General features: G+C 51.6%; 1 protein-coding gene across 3 annotated transcripts; it reads right to left on the reverse strand.

Annotated features, from left to right (window-relative positions):
• Nucleotides 1-115: 115 nt before the first annotated feature.
• On the reverse strand, nt 116-20609 carry Snapc4 (small nuclear RNA activating complex polypeptide 4). Of its 3 annotated transcripts, none has more exons than XM_057755328.1 (23): nt 20538-20609; nt 18110-18248; nt 17654-17700; nt 16020-16187; nt 15375-15500; nt 14828-14906; nt 14306-14387; nt 13076-13180; nt 12928-13000; nt 12410-12574; nt 11335-11482; nt 10983-11089; nt 10771-10865; nt 8982-9076; nt 7530-7609; nt 6937-7299; nt 5857-6184; nt 5427-5497; nt 4877-4987; nt 3925-3952; nt 1877-3321; nt 923-1044; nt 116-442 (listed from the first exon to the last, which is right to left on the reverse strand). In XM_057755328.1, exons 2-22 carry the CDS (start codon nt 18237-18239, stop codon nt 931-933), a joined length of 3960 nt encoding a protein of 1319 aa, XP_057611311.1. In that variant the 5' UTR covers nt 18240-18248; nt 20538-20609; the 3' UTR covers nt 116-442; nt 923-930. The 3 variants fall into 3 exon arrangements, with proteins under 3 accessions (XP_057611311.1, XP_057611312.1, XP_057611313.1); XM_057755329.1 differs by having other exon boundaries at nt 18110-18252; nt 20538-20600; XM_057755330.1 differs by lacking the exons at nt 17654-17700; nt 20538-20609 and having other exon boundaries at nt 18110-18206.
• Between the last annotated feature and the right edge of the window lie 273 nt (nt 20610-20882).

Below are 20882 nucleotides of genomic sequence, written 5' to 3' on the forward strand. Positions count from 1 at the left end.
AGGAACTGCATGGGCAGCCACGGGTGTTGGAGTCTCAGAACTGGCAGGTGCCCACACCCCTAGATGCTGGTGGGTACCCAGTCCTAGATGACAAAAACCACAAAAAGGCTATGCGTTGCTTTAAAGTAAAAAAATAGACATTTACTTTATTTCTTCAAATACATGGATTTGCATTTGTTAGCAGTTAAGCCTGTGACCATACGGTCACTGTTGTCAGAGTCCCTGTTGCTGGCTGCAGACAGGTTACTCTGCAGGCCTGCAGCTTCCTGGCCTCCGCTTCCTCTCGCAGACGGTTGTGGACTTCTGGTCAGGCCTAGGCCCTGCCTCTTGCCTGGTGTAAGAGTGGGTTTCTGGTTTCTTGACAGTGTTCTCACCGCAGCAGGCCCCAGGCTCCGGGACAGGCCCACAGGTGGTACTGCTGAGGGCATAAGCTGGCACTGCACTGAGGACAAGCAGCACAACTTATGGTGGCTTCACAAGTCAACGAGAACATCCTAGACACCCACCCCTCACAGTTCCAACGCCTTCCTTGCTTACCCTGGCCTGAACCCAGGGACTCAGCAATGAAAGCAAGGTACAGCCTGGAGTCTGTGATCAGAGAGCACAAGCAGGTGACCATGCTGACGGGCTGCATGTGGGGAGCAGCTGAGACTCAGGCCGAAACAAAGCTGTCAGAGAGGATGCTCTGAGGAGCTGACACCCCAGGGAGGGGACAAAACCCAGGCAGAGGGAGTAGTGCCAAGGCCTTGCGGCACACTGACCAACATGGGCTTCAGGTAGAAGCCTTGCCCTGCCTGCATAAGTCCAGCCTTCAGACCTGATAGTGCTATCCATGCCTCAGCTCAGCGGGAGGCCGAGGGAGTCCATACTCTGGATTCTGCGTCTTCCTGGTGGCAGTGTGGCAGGCTCCATAGGGACTCACCTTGTGGCTCACAGAAGCCTCCGCGTCCGTGAATGGCAAGCATGCCGTGTCCTAAGCACGTCAAGGTCATCAGAAGCACTCAGGTGGGAGGGGGCAGAGTCCTCACCAGAACCTGGAGCTCTCTGAAATAATAAAAAGCCAGGCCAGGGAAGACAAGAGTGATGACAGCCAGAACAGGCAGGGAATGGGGAAGGGAGGACAACCCCCACTGCCACCAGCCTGAACATCAGGGACAGGCAGTTGCTAGCATATGCTTCCCCAGGACAGCTACATGGGAGCAGCTAGGTCCTAGCTTTCTGCAGTTCTGCCCCTCGGGTAGGGTCTCCAACCATTAGGCAATCCCATGGTAACCACTCTCCTGCTCTGAGGTGCTGACCAAGGGAGACAGATTCCCAGGTCCCCTTGGAACTAAGGTAGCACGAGCAGGTGTGGAGCGCCAGCTGCATGAAGGTTCTACATGTCTAAGCCTTGCGGGAAAGAGGCTGGGTAGGGCTCCCTGGGAGTAGCCAGGAAGGGCAGGAAATGGGTCCTATGGGAAACAGACTGTCTTGCCAGGCCCAGCTCTGTGAGCAAGAGATGCCTGGGAGGAACTCTGTACCCACGAGAGCACACACAAGGGCAACTCTCATTTCCACTGTACCCACAGCCCACCCCATGTGTCACGTGTCAGGCCTGCCTCTCTACCTTGAGTTTGGGTGTATGGTATGTGCATGGGGTGGGGCTGTCACAGTAGAAGGCTGTCTCCCTCTTCTGCTATAGCCAGCCCAGGAGAGGCAGCTTCTGCTAAGCCCGTTCCCAACCAGGCAGACTGGACGAGCTTCCTCCTCCTTCAGAAACCCACAGAATGCTCCCTTGCACAACTTCCACCTGCCCAGCCTAACACTCCCAGCAAGCCAGACACACACAGGCGGGCAAGGTACTGCAGGACCCGTCTGCCTGCCCCAGCATCCTTACCTGTATGGCGGCTGTGGCTGCTGGGTCCGCTTGTACTCTACAGGTGGGGCAGTCCAACTGCGAGGCCCTGTCCTTGAGTTCCAGGTCACCAGGGTCTTCACTGTCACTTTCAGAACCAACAGCCATGGCTGCTGACAGTGTGGTAGGGACACTGTTGGGAGGCAGAGTGGCCAGGAGAGCGGGAAGGGAGAAGATAGCCAGGAAACGTGTCTTCAGCAGGAGGTAGGCTGGGTTGTCCCGGAATTGCCTCTGTACCAGTTCCAAGGAAGTCTGTAGGGCTCCAGGTTTGGGCTCAATTTGGGACCCAGCTTCCTGGCTGGCCACCAGAGAAGAAGCCTTCTGCTCCAAGTCCTTTTTATGGAGGAGGAGGCTGGACAATGCTCGCAAGCTGCACAGTGAAGGGGGCTGATAGGGCATCCTGCTCCCCAGTGGGGGCACACAAGCACCTTGGCAGCCTTTCAGCCACGTCAGTGTGGCTGCCTCACTTTCCTGGGAAAGCAGACTTAGGTTCAGGGTCTTCTTTTCGTGCCCAGTTGTGGGTGGTGTTTCGTGGCCCTGAGGACCTTTGGGTTCTGTGTCTGCACTGACTGGAAGCTGTCCCTGGCAAGCAGGAGTCATGGCAGGGGAAGGTAGCTGTTTTGTTGGTGGTCCTACAGTCTCAGGGGCCATCACTGACTGGGGGAGGCCCACCACAGCTGGTACTGGGACAGAGAGCAGCTTCTGAGTTGTGAGTACCCAGTTGACAGGCAGGCTGGCCTTGGCTGCCAGGGGCTGCCCACTTGCCTGTGGGCCAAGAACTGGTGGTAGACTGAGGGGCTGCACAGGTAGCTGTGTGGGGCTGGGGGCTGCTGGGAGAAGGGGCGGGCCCTGTTTCTGGGATGTGGCAGGGGCCTGAGACTGTCCAAGAGTACTTGGGGGGCAGCTTGTGGGGACCTGCATGGGAGCTGGGGCCAGGCTCCTAAAAGCAGCAGGGGCTGCAATCTGGGTCCCTTTGTGGGAAGGATTTAGGGGAACAGTTTGCAGGGTGGGGGGCTGCTTGTCTGTGGCTGAGATCCCAGCCACCTGCCAGGAGCCAGAAGGACTTGAACTGACCATCACTGGGGCCACAGGAACAGCGAGTTCTACACTGGATGTTGCAGGGCCTGCTACAGGGGAACCCTGAGGGGCTGGCAGCAGAGGGGGCTGGAGGATCACAGGTGAGGAGATCAGCAACTGGCTATTGATGGCAGTGAGGGCCTGAGTGGCCTTCTTGGCACGGGACTCACGGAGCCGTTTTTCACGAAGCAGCTCAGATACAGTCTTGGGTTTTGGTCGGAGGCCACGTGGGGCTGCTACAGGAACTTGGGAGGAGGCAGCCACAGCACCGCAGGATCCCAGCTGTGGACGCCCTTTGTGGCCATCTCTCTTTGCAGTTTGCTGACCTGGGATGCTTGGGAGGAGGCAGCCTAGAGGAAGAGACAACTATCTTGATGAGAACTTCAGGCAATGTGCCCAGGAACACCAGCAAGCCCATGTGTGGAATTTTAGCTCACCTCATGGGCTCCAACCCAAGGCATTCTGTTCACAGAGGGCAGCAGATGCCAGAGACAGTCTGGTCTACATTCTTTTAAAATATTTTTTATTTTTTGTGTACTGATGTTTTGCCTGCATGTATGTCTGTGTGAGGACGCTACATTCCCTGGAACAGCAGTTCCAGACAGTTGTGAGCTGCCATATGGGTGCTGGGAATTGAACCTGGGTCCTCTGGAAGAGCAGTCAATGCTCTTAACTTCTGAGCCATCTCCCCAGCCTCCACGCAGTCTATGTCTAACAAGCTGTGAGAGAATGGCTTGTAAACCTCAAAGATGCTCAAAACCAGGACTGCTGGCTCTCCCATCATGTGACACAACATGGTGCCTCGAGCCCTCAGTAGCTGCCTAGAGTTGAAAGCCCATGCACTTCCAGGCCCTTCTAGGCTATTCTCTGGGCCACTGGCTGTGCTGCTAGAGGCCGTGGCTCAGATGCAGAGCATTTCCCACCAGAAGAGAGAAAGATGTAGCAGATGGTACCTGTGCTGTTCTTGGCATTGGAGGATGCCTGTGAAGACAGGAAAGTCGGTCTGTAGAATCTTTGCCGATCCCATTAGTTCTTCCCGCTCACCACCCACTGCAGCTCTGGTGCTTTCCTATCTGCACTGAGCTCAGGGGGCCCGGGAAAGGACAGTCGCTGCTGGAGGCTTTCAGTACAGCTCCACTAAAGGCTACTGGCCAGAGCTCATCAAATCATCACTGGACAGTGTGGGGCTTAGGGGCTACGGGCAACGGGCACCAGAGTGCTCTTTTGGTTACTGCTTCCCCAGGTGACAGGGCTCCAAGCTAAAGCCTCCCCCAAACTGAACTCATGAGTTTGGTTCCTAGAACAGAGGGTACTAGTGACTTGCAGAGACCTGCAGCTGGTAAGCTACCTCCCTCAGACTCTATTCAGGCCTCCTGTGGGGCAGCTCACACAGATGCCTCCCTGAGAAGCAATGGTAAGGGATGTTCTGAGGGAGAGCCAACTTTTCTAAGGAAATGCCTGGAAATTGTTCCTCCAAGGCAGGGCTGAGACACCGAATCTGGGCCACGTGGGGCAGGGGTTGGAAGTATACTTGTTCTCACTCCTTTTTTTTCTTTTTTCATTTTCAGTCAGGGGTTCTCTTTAGCTTTGGAGCCTGGAACTTGCTCTGTAGATCAGGCTGGTCTTGAACGCAGAGATCTGTCCATCATCTATCTCTGCCTCTCTGCCTCCTGAGTGCTGGGATTAGAGGTGTAAGCCACCACTGCCTGGCTTGCTCTTTTTTTTTTTTTTTTTTTTTTTGAGGTTAGGTCTCATTATGTAGCTCTAGTTGGCCTGAAACTCATTATGTAGACCAGGTTGGCTTTGAATTCACAGAGATCCGCCTGTTTCTGCCTTCCGCGTGCTTGGATTAAAGGAGTATGCCACTGTACCCAGCGTGACGTTCTTGTTCCCAGTGTCTGTTACCTGCAGAAGATGTGGTTGGGGGTTCTGGGCGCCAGGCTGGAGCAGTGCAGGTGGCTGGGTCTTCCTCTCTCGAACTACCTCCATGCAGCCCGCAGTATCAATCTGCAATAGCTGAGAGACCCGAGAATAAGAACCTCCCCGCAACAATGGTCGAGGAGATGGAAGGCGGTCCTAACCATGGCTGCCCCAGGAGTAGATCCAAACTCCTAAAGCCTCTGACTGCCCAGGGAGGTCATGACAATTTCACAGCCTCTAGCTCGGACCTAGGCTCCATGCATGCTTCTTCATCAGTATAAAAGAAAGCAGATACTGGGCAGTGGTGGCGCACACCTCTAATCTCACCACTTGAGAGGCAGAGAGTTCGAGGTTGGCCTGGTCTCCAGAGCGAGCTCCAGGGCAGCCTCCAAAGCTACAGAGAAACCCTGTCTCAAAAAACCAAAAAAAAAGGAAGAAAAGGAGGAGGAAGAAGAAGAGGAGGGGGAAGAGGAGGAGGAAGAGGAAGAAGGAGAAAAAGAAGAAGAAAGCAGACAGCAATCTGCTAGGCGCTTACCTGAATAAGCAATGTGAACACCGGAGTGCTGGTCAGGCGGGCACTCTCTAACTGCATCCTGATGCCGTCAGCTAGAGGACAAGGGCAAAGCACAAAGTAGCCCCAGTTTTGAAGCTCCCCAAGAGTCTGGGGCAGAGCAGCCTTAGTGTTCCACATTGCCTCCGAGAGCAGAAGGGGGGCCCCCCCTAAGCCTCTCACTACTACCCCAGATCTAGCTGAACCTTGTTTCACAAGGGCAGGGAGAAAAGGGTGGCCCAACTGTTCATCTTCAAACCCTTCAGTGACAGTCCTATCTGTCCTTCATGGATCTGCCTCTCCACAGGTCCCCATCAGGTCCCTCCCCTGTGGTTCCCTCTGCCAGGAGAAGAAGCACTTCCAGGGCTTGTTCCCGCCCCAGCTCCAGAAAGGTCCCAGGAGCCCTGGATCGTACCTTGAGTTTGCACTGCAGCAGGCCTCCTAGGAGCTTGTGTGCAGGACAGGCTGATGTCACCCACCCAGGGAATCACAGCCAGCAGAAGCCTGTGTTTAAGAAGCCTGCGGTGCAAAGCCTGTCTCTTGCGCCTCAGCTTATGCTGTAAAGTTCCACGCCACAGCCGCCGCAGATGGGGCCCAGCCACACCGTCACCAGGGTCAGACCCCGAGCATGAATTAGGCAGGGGTGGCTGCATTGGTCTTTTCTTCACCAGTGTGTGGCTCTGGGTGGTTGGGCGGGTCCTGATCAACTTCAGCATTTTCTCTAGGGGCACTTTCAACGCAAGCTGTATATTAAAAGAGACCATGTAAGGTTGGCTGCAGCAGAACCTGGTGCAGGTGTAACACCTCCTTGTGAGACCCCATAGCATAGATCATGAACACCACTTGCTATTGGGAAAGTGCTCTGTAGTAAGACAAGTACGTGGTCTTCAGGTAGGGTCTGGCTCAGCTCCTTCTCTACGAGATGCTCTGGTCCACATGGCAGGCAGTGCCATGGCTGAGCTAGCTGCGCCATCCTTCCAGCAATGCTCTGGGCAGAGCAGCCTATGCAGCCCACAAGGCTGCTCTAGTCACTGCCAGAGCTGCATCCGGCTCCAGGCCCCAGCTCTGAGGCCAGAGAGAGACAGGTGGATGCACAGGAGCAGCCAAGTTAGAAAGACACTGCCCAAGAACACCTTCTGAACTCAGCAGCTGGAGGTGGAAACCGCCCTCTCAAATGCGCCCTAAAGCGGATGTCATGACTTGGGGACAATGGAGGCTGCATTGTGAAGGCCACTACTACTGCACAACTCTGAAACCAGTCCTAAGCAACACATTTTAGTGAACAAGAGGACATGGCTGTGGCCAGGTCAGAAACCAAACTGTCCAGAGTGCCAGCGTTAGTGACCACTAAGAGCACAGAGCACTCACTACTCCCCTTTCTCACGTTTAGGGTGCACTGAGGCCCACCTTGCTGGCTGGGGCTTCCATGTTTGCTAGTACTGAACCCTCTTGGAACAATGCTGTGGGGCTCACAGGACATCTGCACCTGGCTTACCTCAGGAGTGGAGATGGTGGTGGAATCTTCCTTGTGGTGACTCTGAGTGGCATCAAGTGTGTAGGACACAGCACGGTGTTCTAGGTAGGGTCCTGCCCCTTCTCTCTGGGACTGGCTGGTGGTCTGCCTGGTAGGAACCCACAGGTCAATGTCTGGCACTCTGTGCTGTGGAGGAACCAGTGCTCTGCCGTTCTCCAGAGACTCTTCCAGCTCCATTTCTGATCCCGAGTCTTCACTACTGCTGCTGCTGCTGCTGCTGCCACCGTAACTCTCACTGTCGCTGCTGTTGCTGCTGCTGCTCGAGCTCCACTGGCTACTGTGATGGGGCCTCCGCCCCCTCCTCCTCTGGAGATGCTGCTTCTTCTGAGGGGAGGAAAGGAGTGCTTCAGGTCTCAGCTGCCCAGGTGTGCTATGACATGCCCGGGACCTCCAGGGTCAGAGCACACTGTTGCTGAGGCATGGTCTCCTGAAAAGGATATGGAAGGGCCAGAACCTGCGTGCTCCCCGCCCTCCCTACCCCTCCGCCCTTGCCAAAGCACTCCCGCAGGTCATGGGCCTTCCACCCGAGCAAAGCTAGCAAACAAATGTCTCACCCTGGTCATTATTTTCCACTTGCTCAGACACTGGGAGCCTGACCGATGGGGCAGTTCAGAAGCTATTCGTGCCCAATGACCTGCAAAAGCAACCACACTCCATTGAGGCTAAGTTATCAAGATGGTCATCCCCCATGTGCTTGGCCAGAGGCAGTTCCTACTGAAGCCAGAGCACCTGTATTTGGCAGGATCTGTATTTCAGGGCTGACCAACCCCTTGAGGAAGTTCTGGCACACACAGGTAGGAAGGCGAAGTCACTCCAGGCCCTGGTGCATCTGCTGTACCAAGGCTCTGAAGAGACAATGTCAAAGCTTTGTTCCTAGTGCTGCAGAGGGACACCTGGAGGTCGCACTTATGGGGAAGTGTGACAACAGGTGACAAAATCCTTTGTATTTTGCCATGTCCCAGAACGATAGTTAGCGTTTTTCTGAGGTGGTATCACCAGTATCAGCAAGACTTAGCTACAAGCCGGGCGGTGGTGGCGCACACCTTTAATCCCAGCACTCAGGAGGCAGAGGCAGGTGGATCTCTGGGAGTTCGAGGCCAGCCTGGTCTACAAGAGCTAGTTCCGGGACAGGCACCAAAGCTACCGAGAAAACCTGTCTCGAAAAACCAAAAAAAAAAAAAAAAAGATTTAGCTACAAACACCCACTCCTGCCCTGCAGTAAAAAGTTAGGAAATACTGCAAACACCAGTCACGAAAGATGTGACTGACATCCCAGAGGCTCCTCCGCACAGAGCACCAGAGCACCCACCGAAGACACGGGAGCAAGACCAGAAGACTCCCAAAGGGTAGCACAGCTGTGACAATGTTCAGTATTAGGCTACATAATGACTGCAGGTGCGTGTGTGCACACGAACATGGAGGCCACAGGTAAATCTTGGGTAATGCTCATGAATGGTCTCTACCTGGTGCTTTATAGTTATTTGTGTGTGTTGTGTGTTTGTGCCAGGATAAAAGGTGTGTATCACTTCGTCTGCTTCCCAATTTCCTGTAGTGACTATCACTCCTTTGTAATGGAGAGCATGGGGCTGGAGCCTGGAGGCAAGCCTGTCTAGCCAGCTAAGGTCCTGGATTCCATCCCCAGCACCAGCACTAAAACAAAAGAGCAGGCCGGGCGGTGGTGGCGCACGCCTTTAATCCCAGCACTTGGGAGGCAGAGGCAGGCGGATCTCTGTGAGTTCGAGACCAGCCTGGTCTATAAGAGCTAGTTCCAGGACAGGCTCCAAAACCACAGAGAAACCCTGTCTTGAAAAACCAAAAAAAAAAACCAAAAGAGCATTTGCAATGGGGAGACACACTGCCGCATGTTAAGACTGAGCCTGAGGCAGAAGCTGACATCAGGAGAGCAGCCTAAGATCCGAAAAGACGCAGGTCTCCAGATGGCTGTGGGGATTCCCAGCATGCTCAGAGCCAGCAGCGACAGGAAAGACAAGTGCCCAACAACTCACCGACACCATATTTTTCTATTAATTGGATCAGCTGCTGCTCTTCTTTTGCATTCCACCGTCCCTTCTTCAGGCTGAAATGTAATCTTCTGATGTAGCTGAAAATGGTGTGGAAACAGAGGGTAGTTTAAGACCCCACCACTGATCCTCTGTCTTCTCCAATAATTTCTTAGACCAACACCACAAGCAAATAAATAAATAAAAATAAAGACAAGCTGGACTTAATCAAACATTTAAAAATTTTTACGCTTTAAGGCAGTGGTTCTCAACCTTCCTAATGCTGTGCCTCTTTAATATTAGACTTCTTCATGATGTGGTGACCCCCAACCATAAAATTATTTTTGTTGCTACATCATAACTGTAATTTTGCTACTGTTATGAATTGTTATGTAAATCCTGTGAAAGGGTGATTCAAATCCCAAAGGGGTCTTGACCCACAGGTTGAGAACCACTGCTTTGAGGGCTCTGGAGAAGAAAGGAGAGATGAGCCATTGACTGGCATACCATGCAAATCCTGCACCTGACAGGGACTTGCATCCAGAATGCATAAAGATGCACATAACCCTCACAAGCCAGTAATGCAAAGACAAGTAACTTAAACCAGGCAAGGCACTTGACAGATGTTTCTCCAAAGAGATGCACACATGTAAGAAACCAGCAGGCACAGCAGAGAGGCTCAGCAGTGAGCCACAGGGGCTGCTGCGAGAAGCTACTGCGGGAGGCTACGTCATGGGCACTTAGAAGGTGCAATTCCAAGCAGAAACAGGGACAACAGGAACACATGCTGGAGTGAAGGCAGAGTGCCCCAACACTCACATGCTGCTGGGAGCACACAATAATAGGGACACTTTGCACAAAGTCTAGCAGCTCCCAAAAAAGCCAAACACAAGAGTCACTGACTCAGGAACATTCCTGAAATAAGCATGTCTTGAGAAATACTTGTCCAAATGGTCAAATGTTCAAGGCTCATGGACCTTTGAACCAAATGAATGGAAACACAGCATCTATCAGAATGCCCTTCCTTGCAAATGCCAGGACTCCAAATTTGTATCCCACATGTTCCTATCAACAGTGATAAACAACGTTCTATAAACATTCTTGTCCGGTACAAGAGTTTCTGCCTGGGGCACTTGAGTTTTGCAGGTAGAGACTGCAACATCTCACATAATGCTGCCTCATGCTCTGGATTCTCCAAATGCCGTGCTCTGCTCCCCGGGAGCACTTGTTACTGTGCTCTTTTGTCTGTTTTGACAGCTGTCCCTACCCATATCTGTGTGAAATATTTCACTGTGGTTCTGATTTGCATTCCTGAAATTAGTGACTGAGCATCTTTTCATGGGCCTTCTGGCTACTTGTGCATCTCTGGAGATAAGTCTACTGACCATTGCCTGTTTGAATGGGGTTCTGTGTGGTTAGAGTGTGGACTGTAGGTGATTTACATTAACAAGGTAAAGTAAAACATGTCTGAACAAACCACTGAAAGAAAAGGAGAGAACCCTAGTAGCCTTATGGGGACCGTCTCACCAGCAATGTAGGAGGACCTGATAGGGACTGTCTCACCAGCAATGTGGGAGGACCTGATAGGGACCGTCTCACCAGCAATGTGGGAGGACATCTGCAAGAGTTGCCACTAGCATTTGACTCCTTGTGGACAACAGAAATAGGAAAGTTCTGCTTCCCAGCAGTGCCACCCCCAGTATGCAAAGCGCTTGTGGACAAATCACTTTTGGGCCGCTGCCTACAGAAGTGTGACTCAAGCAAGTCGCTCCTTCAGTCAGTGTGGGCAACTCACCGGTCTCTGCATTGGGCATCGCTCCTACCTGGCACCTCTTCCCGGATTTTAAACCAGTCGTGCGCCCCATACTTGGCAACAGCTTGAAGCAACTTCTGCAGGAAAGAAGAGAATAGACAATGCCTCCACCCTGAGCTTAAAAAGGGCACACAATTGTACTTAGGGTAGCCAGGCAAACTTCCTGAGTAGTTTTCTCTGGGTGACAGACTTACAGCATCTTCCTCTGGGGTCCAGAACCCTCTTTTCAGGCTAGGATCCAAGCTCTTGGTCCAACGGTAGATCAGCTGCATGGAGTCTCTTCCTTCCATAAAGTAGACAACTGGGGACAGAGAAGACGGGGGCTCACCCATCTTATGCAGGCAATAAGCAGGAAGAGAGGGGTCTCCCAGAAGCTACAGAGAGGAGTCACTTTGGTCACCAGGCCCCTCACTCCCCCGCCCACACTCCCTAGTACAGCTGTGAACTCTTCTACAAATCTCTGCTTCCAGGGACCTAGGCCTCAGGCCACTAGGGCTTGGAGCAGCTCAAGGGATGAGAAGATGCCTTTTGTTGTGGTGGGCTTACTCTTGCGGTATGGAATATGGTTCCCAACACGCATCTCCTGGACCAGCTGGGTGAGCATGTGGTCTTCCTCTTCTGTCCACTCCTTGCGTTTCAAGGCTTTGTTGTACTGCTGGAATTTCTGCAGGCACTGGAAGGCGCTGCGGCTTGTCTTCCCAAGGCCAAACAGAAATGAATGATCATCACTGGGCTTCACCCTGCACATGCAGAGATGCCCAGAAACAGCCCTCCAAGGGCTTCCAGGAGAAGGGGGCCTGAACTACAGGCAGCACTCTGTACAGCAGAGTTCTCCTCTTCAGGCTCCTGGGGAGTGATAGTTTGCTAGACCATGAGGGGCCCAGAATAGGAGCAGTTCAGAGAGGGTTCTATGGCTTGTAAAAGAAAACCTGGCCATAGACAACTGTGTTGCAAATCCCAGCATTTGGGAGCCTGAAGCAGGAGAGTGCCATGAGTCTTAAGTCAGCCTAAACTACAGAGTGAGACCCTGTATTAAAAACAAACAAGAAAAATCCTTGTGACAGCTAACTCAGATGTCTAGACGACACTGCCAATTCCTAGAGGGATGGGAGGAGATGCTGTGGGAATGCCTCTCAAAGCCTCTCACAGGAATGCTCTGGCTCTCAAGCTCTGAGGCAGGCTATTTAGAACCTTAGATAGGCAGGGATGAGGGACACACGACAGATAAGACAGCCACACGACACTGCGTCTGCACCTGCCCATCACTCATCCCCTTATGGATAGGCTTTTCCAGGAGACTCACTATCTGAGCCAGCTCACCAGCCACGGGACTTAGGGGTGGGATGTGGTAGGTGCTCAGCTATGGTTTGCTTCTAGGCATTTTCCCGTAACAAATAAAAGGCAAAGAAATGCAGTAAATGGTTACATTTAACCAGACAAGATGGAAATTAAAGTTAAAAAGACAAAGGGACAAATCACTTGCTTTAAAGCACAATTTACCAAGCAAATTAATTCCTAAGATTGTGTGTACCACACTATACAGCATGAAACTGAGTTCCATCCCAAGCCCAGAAGTCCATGTCCTCCCAGACTTCCAAGGTTTGCAGGTTCTGGTCCTTACCCCTAGCTCCTCTGCAACCAAATGCCACTCCAAGTGGCCGTGCGTGGCAGCAATGGCTTTTAGTCGCTCCACCTCCTCTGCAGTCCATTCTTGCTTGTTGATGCTTGGATGCTCAGAACTCTGCCAGAACTTCCGGATCTCCTCTGCACTACGGCCTCCTTCAAACTGCGCCCACGAGAACACAGCCTTTAGAGTGTTACTGATGCCAAGCATATCAAAGACACAGACCCACTGCGGGTTGTCACTGTGTGCCAGCCAGTGGCTTTTGTGGCCATTAAGTGAGCTGACTCATTTGTGTAGCCAAAGGCACTGAAGACTGTATTTCTCAGGAAGCACACCTTGTCACGGAGGGGCCCATGAAGTCCTTTGCCACTTCTGGCAGTGCTAGGCATGCTTGTTTGTATAGTTTACAGTGGGATACGGCACAAGGGGAGGCGAGACTTTACCACCTAGTCCCCACCCACACTTGGCTTAGAAGCACTGCTGCAGCTGTGGGCACTCAGGGCTGCCCGACTTACATTGATGTTGGAAATCTTTTCCCAGTCGTGGTTGTCCAGCCGGTTCCCCAGCAAAGTTTCCTCTGGGAGCTGGCTACAGGAAAGAATAAGGAGCTGGTATCATGCAAGGCTTGCAGCTCTCCCCTGGACCCAGAAGGCCCCAGCTTACTTGATGTCCTGAATCTCCTTCTCTGTTTCTTTAATCTGCTTCTCCAGGGCCTGCCTGTCCAACTCGCTAGAGACTCGGCTCTGTTTCTCATGTAAGTACTCAAGTCTGCAAGGCAGGCAGAGTGGAGGAGTTGTGGATGAGATGTCCTAGGGATACCGAAGCTCTGTCCTCTGAACTGCGCTTGTGCAAGTCTCAAGGATCAAAGTTGGAAAACCTGCACAGGAATGTGCTTTCTCTCTTGCCTTGGTCCCTTAGCACAAAGAAAGCCCTGGCACCACCTCTGGGGCACCCCTACCACCAGAATACCATCACCCAGGGTAGGAGTTGCCAGGTTGTTTGCAGTCTTGGCTTCCAGGACACAAACATCTCAGGCAAGGCTGACTTAGCTCTGCAGCTACTGCTACAGCAAATAGCAAACAGACCTTGTTTGGAAAGAGCTGGCTCGCTCACACTTCAGGAAAATCATCAGTATTGAGCACACAAGCCCAGAGAGGACTGGTACCCTGTGGTCCAGCTCTAAGAGACACCTCTGATCTGGTTACTCTGTTTTTTTGTTTTTTTTTTTTTTTTTTTGTTTTTCGAGACAGGGTTTCTCTGTGGTTTTGGAGCCTGTCCTGGAACTAACTCTTATAGACCAGGCTGGTCTCGAACTCACAGAGATCCGCCTGCCTCTGCCTCCTGAGTGCTGGGATTAAAGGCGTGCGCCACCATCGCCCGGCTTGGTTACTCTGTTCTTAACATTGTCAGCATCATGTGGCCACTTCGCCCCTTTTAAATGACACAGGCACAGAAGGTGTGGCTCTTTTGGCACAGCTCACACCATGCCCCAAGGGCATCTGTTTTCAGCAACTTATCAAAACAACAATGCCCTTCATTGTGTACTTACACCGGGCACTGCATGATGCCCTTTGGTCATGTGATATGTACCCATCAATGAACTCATAAAGCTGGTTTCACAGACAGGCCCAGAAACCCAGAGAAGAGAATCTGAGAAACTGATTGCAGCATGCAGCTAAACATGGGTGCTCCTTCTGAACTCCATGTTCCATACTGGGCCACATTGCCCGGCCACCCTCTTCAGAAAAGAGTAAAGAACGGACGTCGACGTCACAGTGCTGAAGGGGCAGCAGGAGAATGAAAAGAGTACATGCCATACTGACCCTCACCAGGCCCAGCGTGGCCCGGCCGTCAAGCGTGGGGAAGGCTATGGCGACCTATTTCCAGACTTACTTTAGCAACTTGGGCTGAAGCAGGCGCTGTAGGCGATCACTCACAACAGACTTCCTGAGCAAGGCTTTCTCCCAGTGCTTCCCTGAGGAGGAGGAAAATAGTGATGTGATGTCACGAGGCCTGGCCTACCCCACAGACACACACGTCCACTGAATCCGCTCTGCAGTTCTAGCCTATCCTCTGCATGCCAGTAAGTGGCCAGCCAGAACACCTTCTGGCCCATGATTCCACCCTCCACCCAAGCCTAGCTCAGAGTATTCTTTCAGGGCTAGGTGTTCTAAGAATAGCTAGAGTTGGGAAGGGCTGTGTGTGGACCAGCCTGCACCCAACTCAGCACGAGGCCAAGGGTCAAGGGGCCAGTCCCAGCGATCAAGGCCTGAAGGAGCCCATGAGGCCATGGGAGGGAGGGCCTGAGAACTATTGCACATGTCTAGGAGAGGCCAGGCTGTGGGAATGCTGTAGGGATGCCCTCTGTGTTTTCCAGGGTCGGTGGATGCCACCCAGAAGCCTATCTGGACTTACACTTGGTCACCAAGAGCTGTTCAAAGGGCTTGATTCCCTGGGCAGCCTTCTCCCGTGTGTCTTCATTGGCAGGAGGCCCCTGTCAGAGAGTATTGTCAGGACATGGCACACTAACCACACTCACCCTTCCAGGCCCCCACGGAGACGCAGAATCTTCACTCTTGCCTCCTCATATGCTGTCCACATGCAGGGCCAGGCCCAAGACATCTGTTCTACAAGCTACTGCTGAGCGAAACACTCATGACCCCGCCCCCCCAGCACAAGGGAGTGGCCAGAGACTCCATGAGGCTGACAGGCACAGAAGGCCATGAGCAGTTTCAGGTCTACACTGACTTGCTAAAGGCTGTGATTCTATTTCAAAGGAACACACCCCAAAGGGCAATGTTAGCTGGAGGCCTTGACTTTCATCAAAGGATGAGGTGGTTTTGGGGGGACAGAAAATGTTAACCCAAAAGACCCAAGGGAACTCACAAGTGTGGAAAAGAAGAGAGCCCCTTCCTCCTAGGACACTCAACCAGCTGCTGAGAGAGGGGTCTTTATTACTCACCACTCCAGTGACCTTGTCCTTGAAGTATGGCTTCATAAAGTGGCCTATGTACATGTATGAAGGCAGGCTTTTGCCATCCTTCACCTTGGGACATTTGGTCCCAGCCAGATCAAACAGAATCTCTTCCTGGAACAAAAGCAAGGCCATCAGTGAGCCAAGAAGAGGAAGAGGGCAGGTAGAGGATGAACAGATATGTGGGTTCCCCTCTGTATGCTGTGAATATGTTTATTTCCACTGGTTAATAAAGAAGCTGTTTTGGCCAATGACTTAGCAGAGCAAAGCCTGGTAGGAAATCCGAAGAGAGATATATAGAGTTGGCGGAGCCAAGGAGACACCATGTAGCTGACAAAGGAGACAGACACTAGATCCTTACCAGTAAGCCACAGCCTTGTGATGATATGTAGATTAATAGAAATGGGTTAATTCAAGATATAGAGCTAGCTAGAAACATGCCTGAGCCACTGGCCAAACCGTGTGGTAATTGATACAGTTTCTGTGCGATTATTCAGGTCAGGGCAGCCGGGAAACAAAAGAGCAGTCTCCGTCTACAAACAGATACACTGTGAGGACTGTCCTGGGAAATCTGATCCTGTGGGACACTGAGGGTCAGGAGGGCTTAGACCGTCCTTGAGTAGGCAATCTTACCTGCTGTTCCTGGTTCTGAGCTAGCAGCTGGCTAACCTCTGCCAGCTTCTCCTGGATCACCTCCTGGTAGACCATATTTAGTTGCAGACAGGTCTCGGGGTCTTCAGGAAGAGCTTTTTCCTTGGGGTCCTCCTCATCATTGCTGGCCTCACTCCACCTTTCTTCTCCCTGGTTAGGAGCCAGAAAAGGCAAATGAAGAGACAGCAACCCCCTTTCTTGTTGCCATGCTCAGGCCCACACCCACAAGTAATACTGAGGCAGCTCTGGTATGAGCCCCTGAATACGGAACCATGAGCTGATCCTACCAAGGTGAGGGAGGAGTTCTATTTGGAAACAGAGCCCATCACCCTCAAGCCGGAGTGTGTGTATCTTTTCAAATCAACATGAGCTCTGCTTGTGAAGCACATGCTGGGGCTGGGGGCTGGTGTACCATAGCAAGCAGCTTCCATTTTTGCAAAAGACATCTCTGTGTAGCCCGAACTTCACAGCAAGTTTGTTGTACTCCCATCCCCAGGACCTCAAGTGTCAGATATCAGCAAAGAAACTCCCTGAATAGCCATGGGGGTCAAAACCTGGGAATGCCAAAATGTCTAATGACTACAGGGCTGTGTCAATCTAGTGAGCAGACACATAGTCCTTAAATACTAAGGGACCCTATTCTTTTTTTTTTTTTTAAAAAGAACTTTTCATTTATTTATTTATTTATTTATTTATTTTGTGTACAATATTCTGTCTGTGTGTATGTCTACAGGCCAGAAGAGGGCACCAGACCTCATTCCAGATGGTTGTGAGCCACCATGTGGTTGCTGGGAATTGAACTCAGGACCTTTGGAAGAGCGGGCAATGCTCTTAACCGCTGAGCCATCTCTCCAGCCCGGGACCCTATTCTTGCTTGTTTGGTAAAGAAATAAGAAAACTGTCAAAAAAACTCTCCAGGGGGCTGGAGAGATGGCTCAGAGATTAAGAGCACTGGCTGCTCTTCTAGAGGTCCTGAGTTCAATTCCCAGCAACCACATGGTGGCTCACAACCATCTGTACTGAGATCTGGCGCCCTCCTCTGGCGTGCGGGCATACATGGAGGCAGAATGTTGTATACATAATAAATAAATCAATCTTTAAAAAAAAAACTCTCCAAACAAAATTCCTAAAACGATCAAAATATTGTTAGCAAAACATGGTTATTCTCGTATGAATCGATCTCTGCCAGGTGTTTTTCTAAGTCTTCTATGGTGACCACTGTCTGGATGGAAAAAGGTACAGCGGCTAAGCTGTGAAATGGGCCAGACACATGGGCTGCTGCCTCCCACATCTGATGTTTTTAGTGTGAGTGCAGCAAAAGCCAGCAGTTATAGTTAGCAGCCTGTTAGAGGGCTCAATTCTGCTGATAACTTTAGTTTGCTAATAGCTTGTGTTCAGGGATGAGCTCCATGGTACGGTGTGAGCTTAGTGTGAATGAGTCCCTGGATTCCATCACTAGCACAAGAAGCAAGCACTCTGTGATGCCTTATTTTCACAATGAATGGGCGTTAGTTGTAGGAAAGCCAGCAGGAGTGCAAACAAGTCCTCCGGGTTGGTCTGGAAGGCAGTCAGCAGTAGGTAAGCCCCAGCAGCCCAGCCGAGTAAGCAACAATTACCAGGACGGGGACAGCAGCAGTTCCCAAGTCCTCATTGGGCAGGAAATCTATAAGGAACACAAACACACCATGTTAGAGTGGGAGCCTAGGTAGCAGGGGCATGCTGCAGACAGACGAGCCCTTACAACAGGGTCGCACGGGGGCGTTAGCCACTAAGCTTAGGAAAGAAATCCTGGGTGTCTGGGCCATGGAGATTATTCAAGCTGACAGGCTAGACTCTGGGCCCTCCTTTCGCTCCTGGATGCCACTGTTGTCTGGAGGCTCCAGGTCAGATACACATGCAGACCCAAGAGCTAAAGACTGATGGAATAGAAAGAACTTTCTGAGGTAAAAGCAGAGGACAGTTTGGGAAGAAACAAGAGTCTGGCCACAGAGCAATTCATAGCCTAACACAGTTAAAGGGTATATATACAGGTGCTCCGGCCATGCCATGCTATGCCAGACACATGGGCATACCTGCTTCAGAGTCTGAACTGAGACTGGATTCAGAGATCTCCAAATGGGTGCTGGAGGATCCAGGATACAAAATCCTTTCGAGTTCTTGGATCTCCTGCGTTATTTTCTCTCTCTCCGCGTCGATGTCCATGGCTTCAGCCTGCCTTCACAGTATTATGAGACATGAGAATTGAGTGTGCCTGGATCTCACCCTCCTTCAGACACAAACTTGCTGGAGATGGCAAGAGCCTGTTCAGAAGCAGGCAATGGGCTACCCACATGGAGACCTAGGCTCAAGATCAGCTTGGGGCTGCCCCGAGGTGAAGTTCCTACAAGGTGACACTTTCATACCCAGGAACTCCTGTTCTTGATTCATCACCTGTCATCAACACCCGACACTGACCCTGCCTTTCTCGTGGCTACCATCAGCATAGGTAAAAACACAGTCCACCTGTTGGCCCCTGTGCCCTTGTGTCCAATCAGAGGGAGCTGGTTACCAAATGCAGGAAGTGCAAAGCAAAAGATGTTCAGTTGCTGTGATCTAAGAGTACCATGACCACAGCTGCAGGTGGCCCTGCGTGACACAGTGCTGAATGACGAGCTTCCAGAGCAAGGCTTTGCTTGGGTTGTGACCTAGCTTATCAGAGCAGCACCTGGCTCACAGTGCCGCCTGACACTGAGCACAAAGGAGGCGTTCTCATGGGAACACTAAGCAAAGTCTGAGAGAGGAGGAAAGTGGGAAGGGAAGGGTGAAAGACTATTACAGAAAACACAAGCTTGGGCTGGAGAGATGGCTCAGTGGTTAAGAGTACTTGTTACTCTTCCAAAGGTCCCCAGTTCAATACCGGGCAACCACATGGTGGCCCACAATCATCCATAATGAGATCTGGTGCCCTCTTCTGGCCCGCAGGCATATATGCAGGCAGAACACGGTATATATAATAAATAAATCTTAAAAAAAAAAAAATTGTGGTGGGTGAGATGGCTCTCCAGGTAAAGGTTCTTGCCACTAAAGCCTAATGACCTGAGTTCAATCCCAGGAACAACAAAATGGAGAGATCCCACTCTAGGTTTTCCACTGACAACCTCACCATACATATAAGTAAATAAACAAATACGATAAAGCTGGGTGTGAAAGTTGGGTATAATCATAATGGCCCAGGCCTTAAGTTCCAGCACTCTGGAGGCAAAGGCAGGCAGATCTCTGAGTTCGAGACCAGTTTGATTTACAGAGTGAGTTTCAAGTCAGGGCAAGACAAAGAAACCTTGTTTGAAAAAACCAACCAGGGCTGGAGAGATGGCTCAGTGGTTAAGAGCATTGCCTGTTCTTCCAAAGGTCCTGAGTTCAATTCCCAGCAACCACATGGTGGCTCACAACCATCTGTAAAGAGGTCAGGCGCCCTCTTCTGGCCTTCAGGCATACAGACAGAATATTGTATACTTAATAAATAAATAAATATTTAAAAAAAAAGAAAAAACCAACCAAAACACCAAAAAAGGTAGTGCCCCCCCTTCTCTCTCTCTCTCTCTCTCTCTCTCTCTCTCTCTCTCTCTCTCTGTTTTTCGAGACAGGGTTTCCCTGTGCAACCCTCGCTGGCCTCGACCTCAGAGATTCGCCTGCCTCTGTCTCCCACGTGCTGGGATTAAAGGCTTGTACCACCAACCACCCTGCTGCACACATTTTTAATCCTAGCCTTTGGGAGAACAGGCAGATGGATCTCTGAGTTTCAGGCCATTAGTGAAATCCTGTCAGAAACAAAAAAATCAAACACAAGTTCACACTCAGATTCAGAAATGAAGAGAAACATTCTGCTCCTGGCTTGACCTTTTACTACCTGAGGTGTTGGCAGCAGCTTTGCCTGATTGCATCAAAACAAAGCAATCCCTTCAGCGATGTCATTCCTGAACTAGATGCCTTACTTGAACCAAACTCCTTACTTTAACCAAGTTTGGTTAGAAGCAGCCAGATCTGCAGACCTAGCAATTACCATTGCCATTGGACCCCTGACCTCCAAAGAATAGGCAAAGTGTGTTTTGAGGCGACAGAAATTCCATCTCCCACCCCCATCGCGCTGCCCACGTGAAGGAAGAAAAGGTCACATGTTCAAGCCTTCACTGACATCAGAGGCGCCTTTCTGCCTGTCCCTTCTAAGGGCATAACCCGATTTCGAGCTAGGCAGTTGAAGGCCCAGGCACCCTTCGTGGCTGGATTCGATTAGCCACGCTTGATCCCTGGGGCTGCAGCGCATAACCGGGAAGAGCAGCGGCTCGAAGCGCAGCACTGTGCAAGCCTGCTGCGTCTCACCAGCTGCTGGACCTCGGCTGGGCTCGGGATGCGGGCTTTCCGATCCGGCAAGGTAGTGGCCACACTGGGCCTCGGATTCCCCACGGTGCTTGCTCCGCCCCTCCAGGACACAACGCCTGCTAGCTGCAGCCCGCCCGTCCTCACCTGTTAGGCCGCTCAACACACTCCACAGCCTGTTCCGTCGCCCAGGCGACCACACGCACATCAAGCTTCTGGCGGCCCCGAAATTCAGCAGGCTCGTACCGGAAGTCCCGCCCCGGGCAGGGCGCAGAGCATGCTGGGACGGGATCCTAGCGAGAAGCTCAGCTTCTTCGGAGTTTCCTGGGAGTTCCATGGCTCGTCCCTTGGTGTCGTGGGTTTGGATGAATGGTCAGTGAGGCGGTAGCTAAGTACTGTTCCACATTTGGCGACTTTGGAGTTCACAACCCGGGACCGCCTGAAGTGAACATTCATTCACTGAGGAACATTTTGCCTGACCTGTCTTAGACG

This window comes from Chionomys nivalis, chromosome 22 (genome assembly GCF_950005125.1).
Source record: "Chionomys nivalis chromosome 22, mChiNiv1.1, whole genome shotgun sequence".
In the NCBI taxonomy this organism is placed as follows: domain Eukaryota; kingdom Metazoa; phylum Chordata; class Mammalia; order Rodentia; family Cricetidae; genus Chionomys; species Chionomys nivalis.

What these genes read in the sequence shown, in the direction of transcription:
- Snapc4 (XM_057755328.1), bottom strand. Translation starts at nt 18,239, where the DNA reads ATGGACATCGACGCGGAGAGAGAGAAAATAACGCAGGAGATCCAAGAA. An exon ending in CTGCTGCTGTCCCCGTCCTG is followed by an intron (nt 16,188 to 17,653) that starts GTAATTGTTGCT and finishes GCTCCTAACCAG; the next exon opens with GGAGAAGAAAGGTGGAGTGA. An exon ending in AGGACAAGGTCACTGGAGTG is followed by an intron (nt 14,907 to 15,374) that starts GTGAGTAATAAA and finishes ACTCTCTGACAG; the next exon opens with GGGCCTCCTGCCAATGAAGA.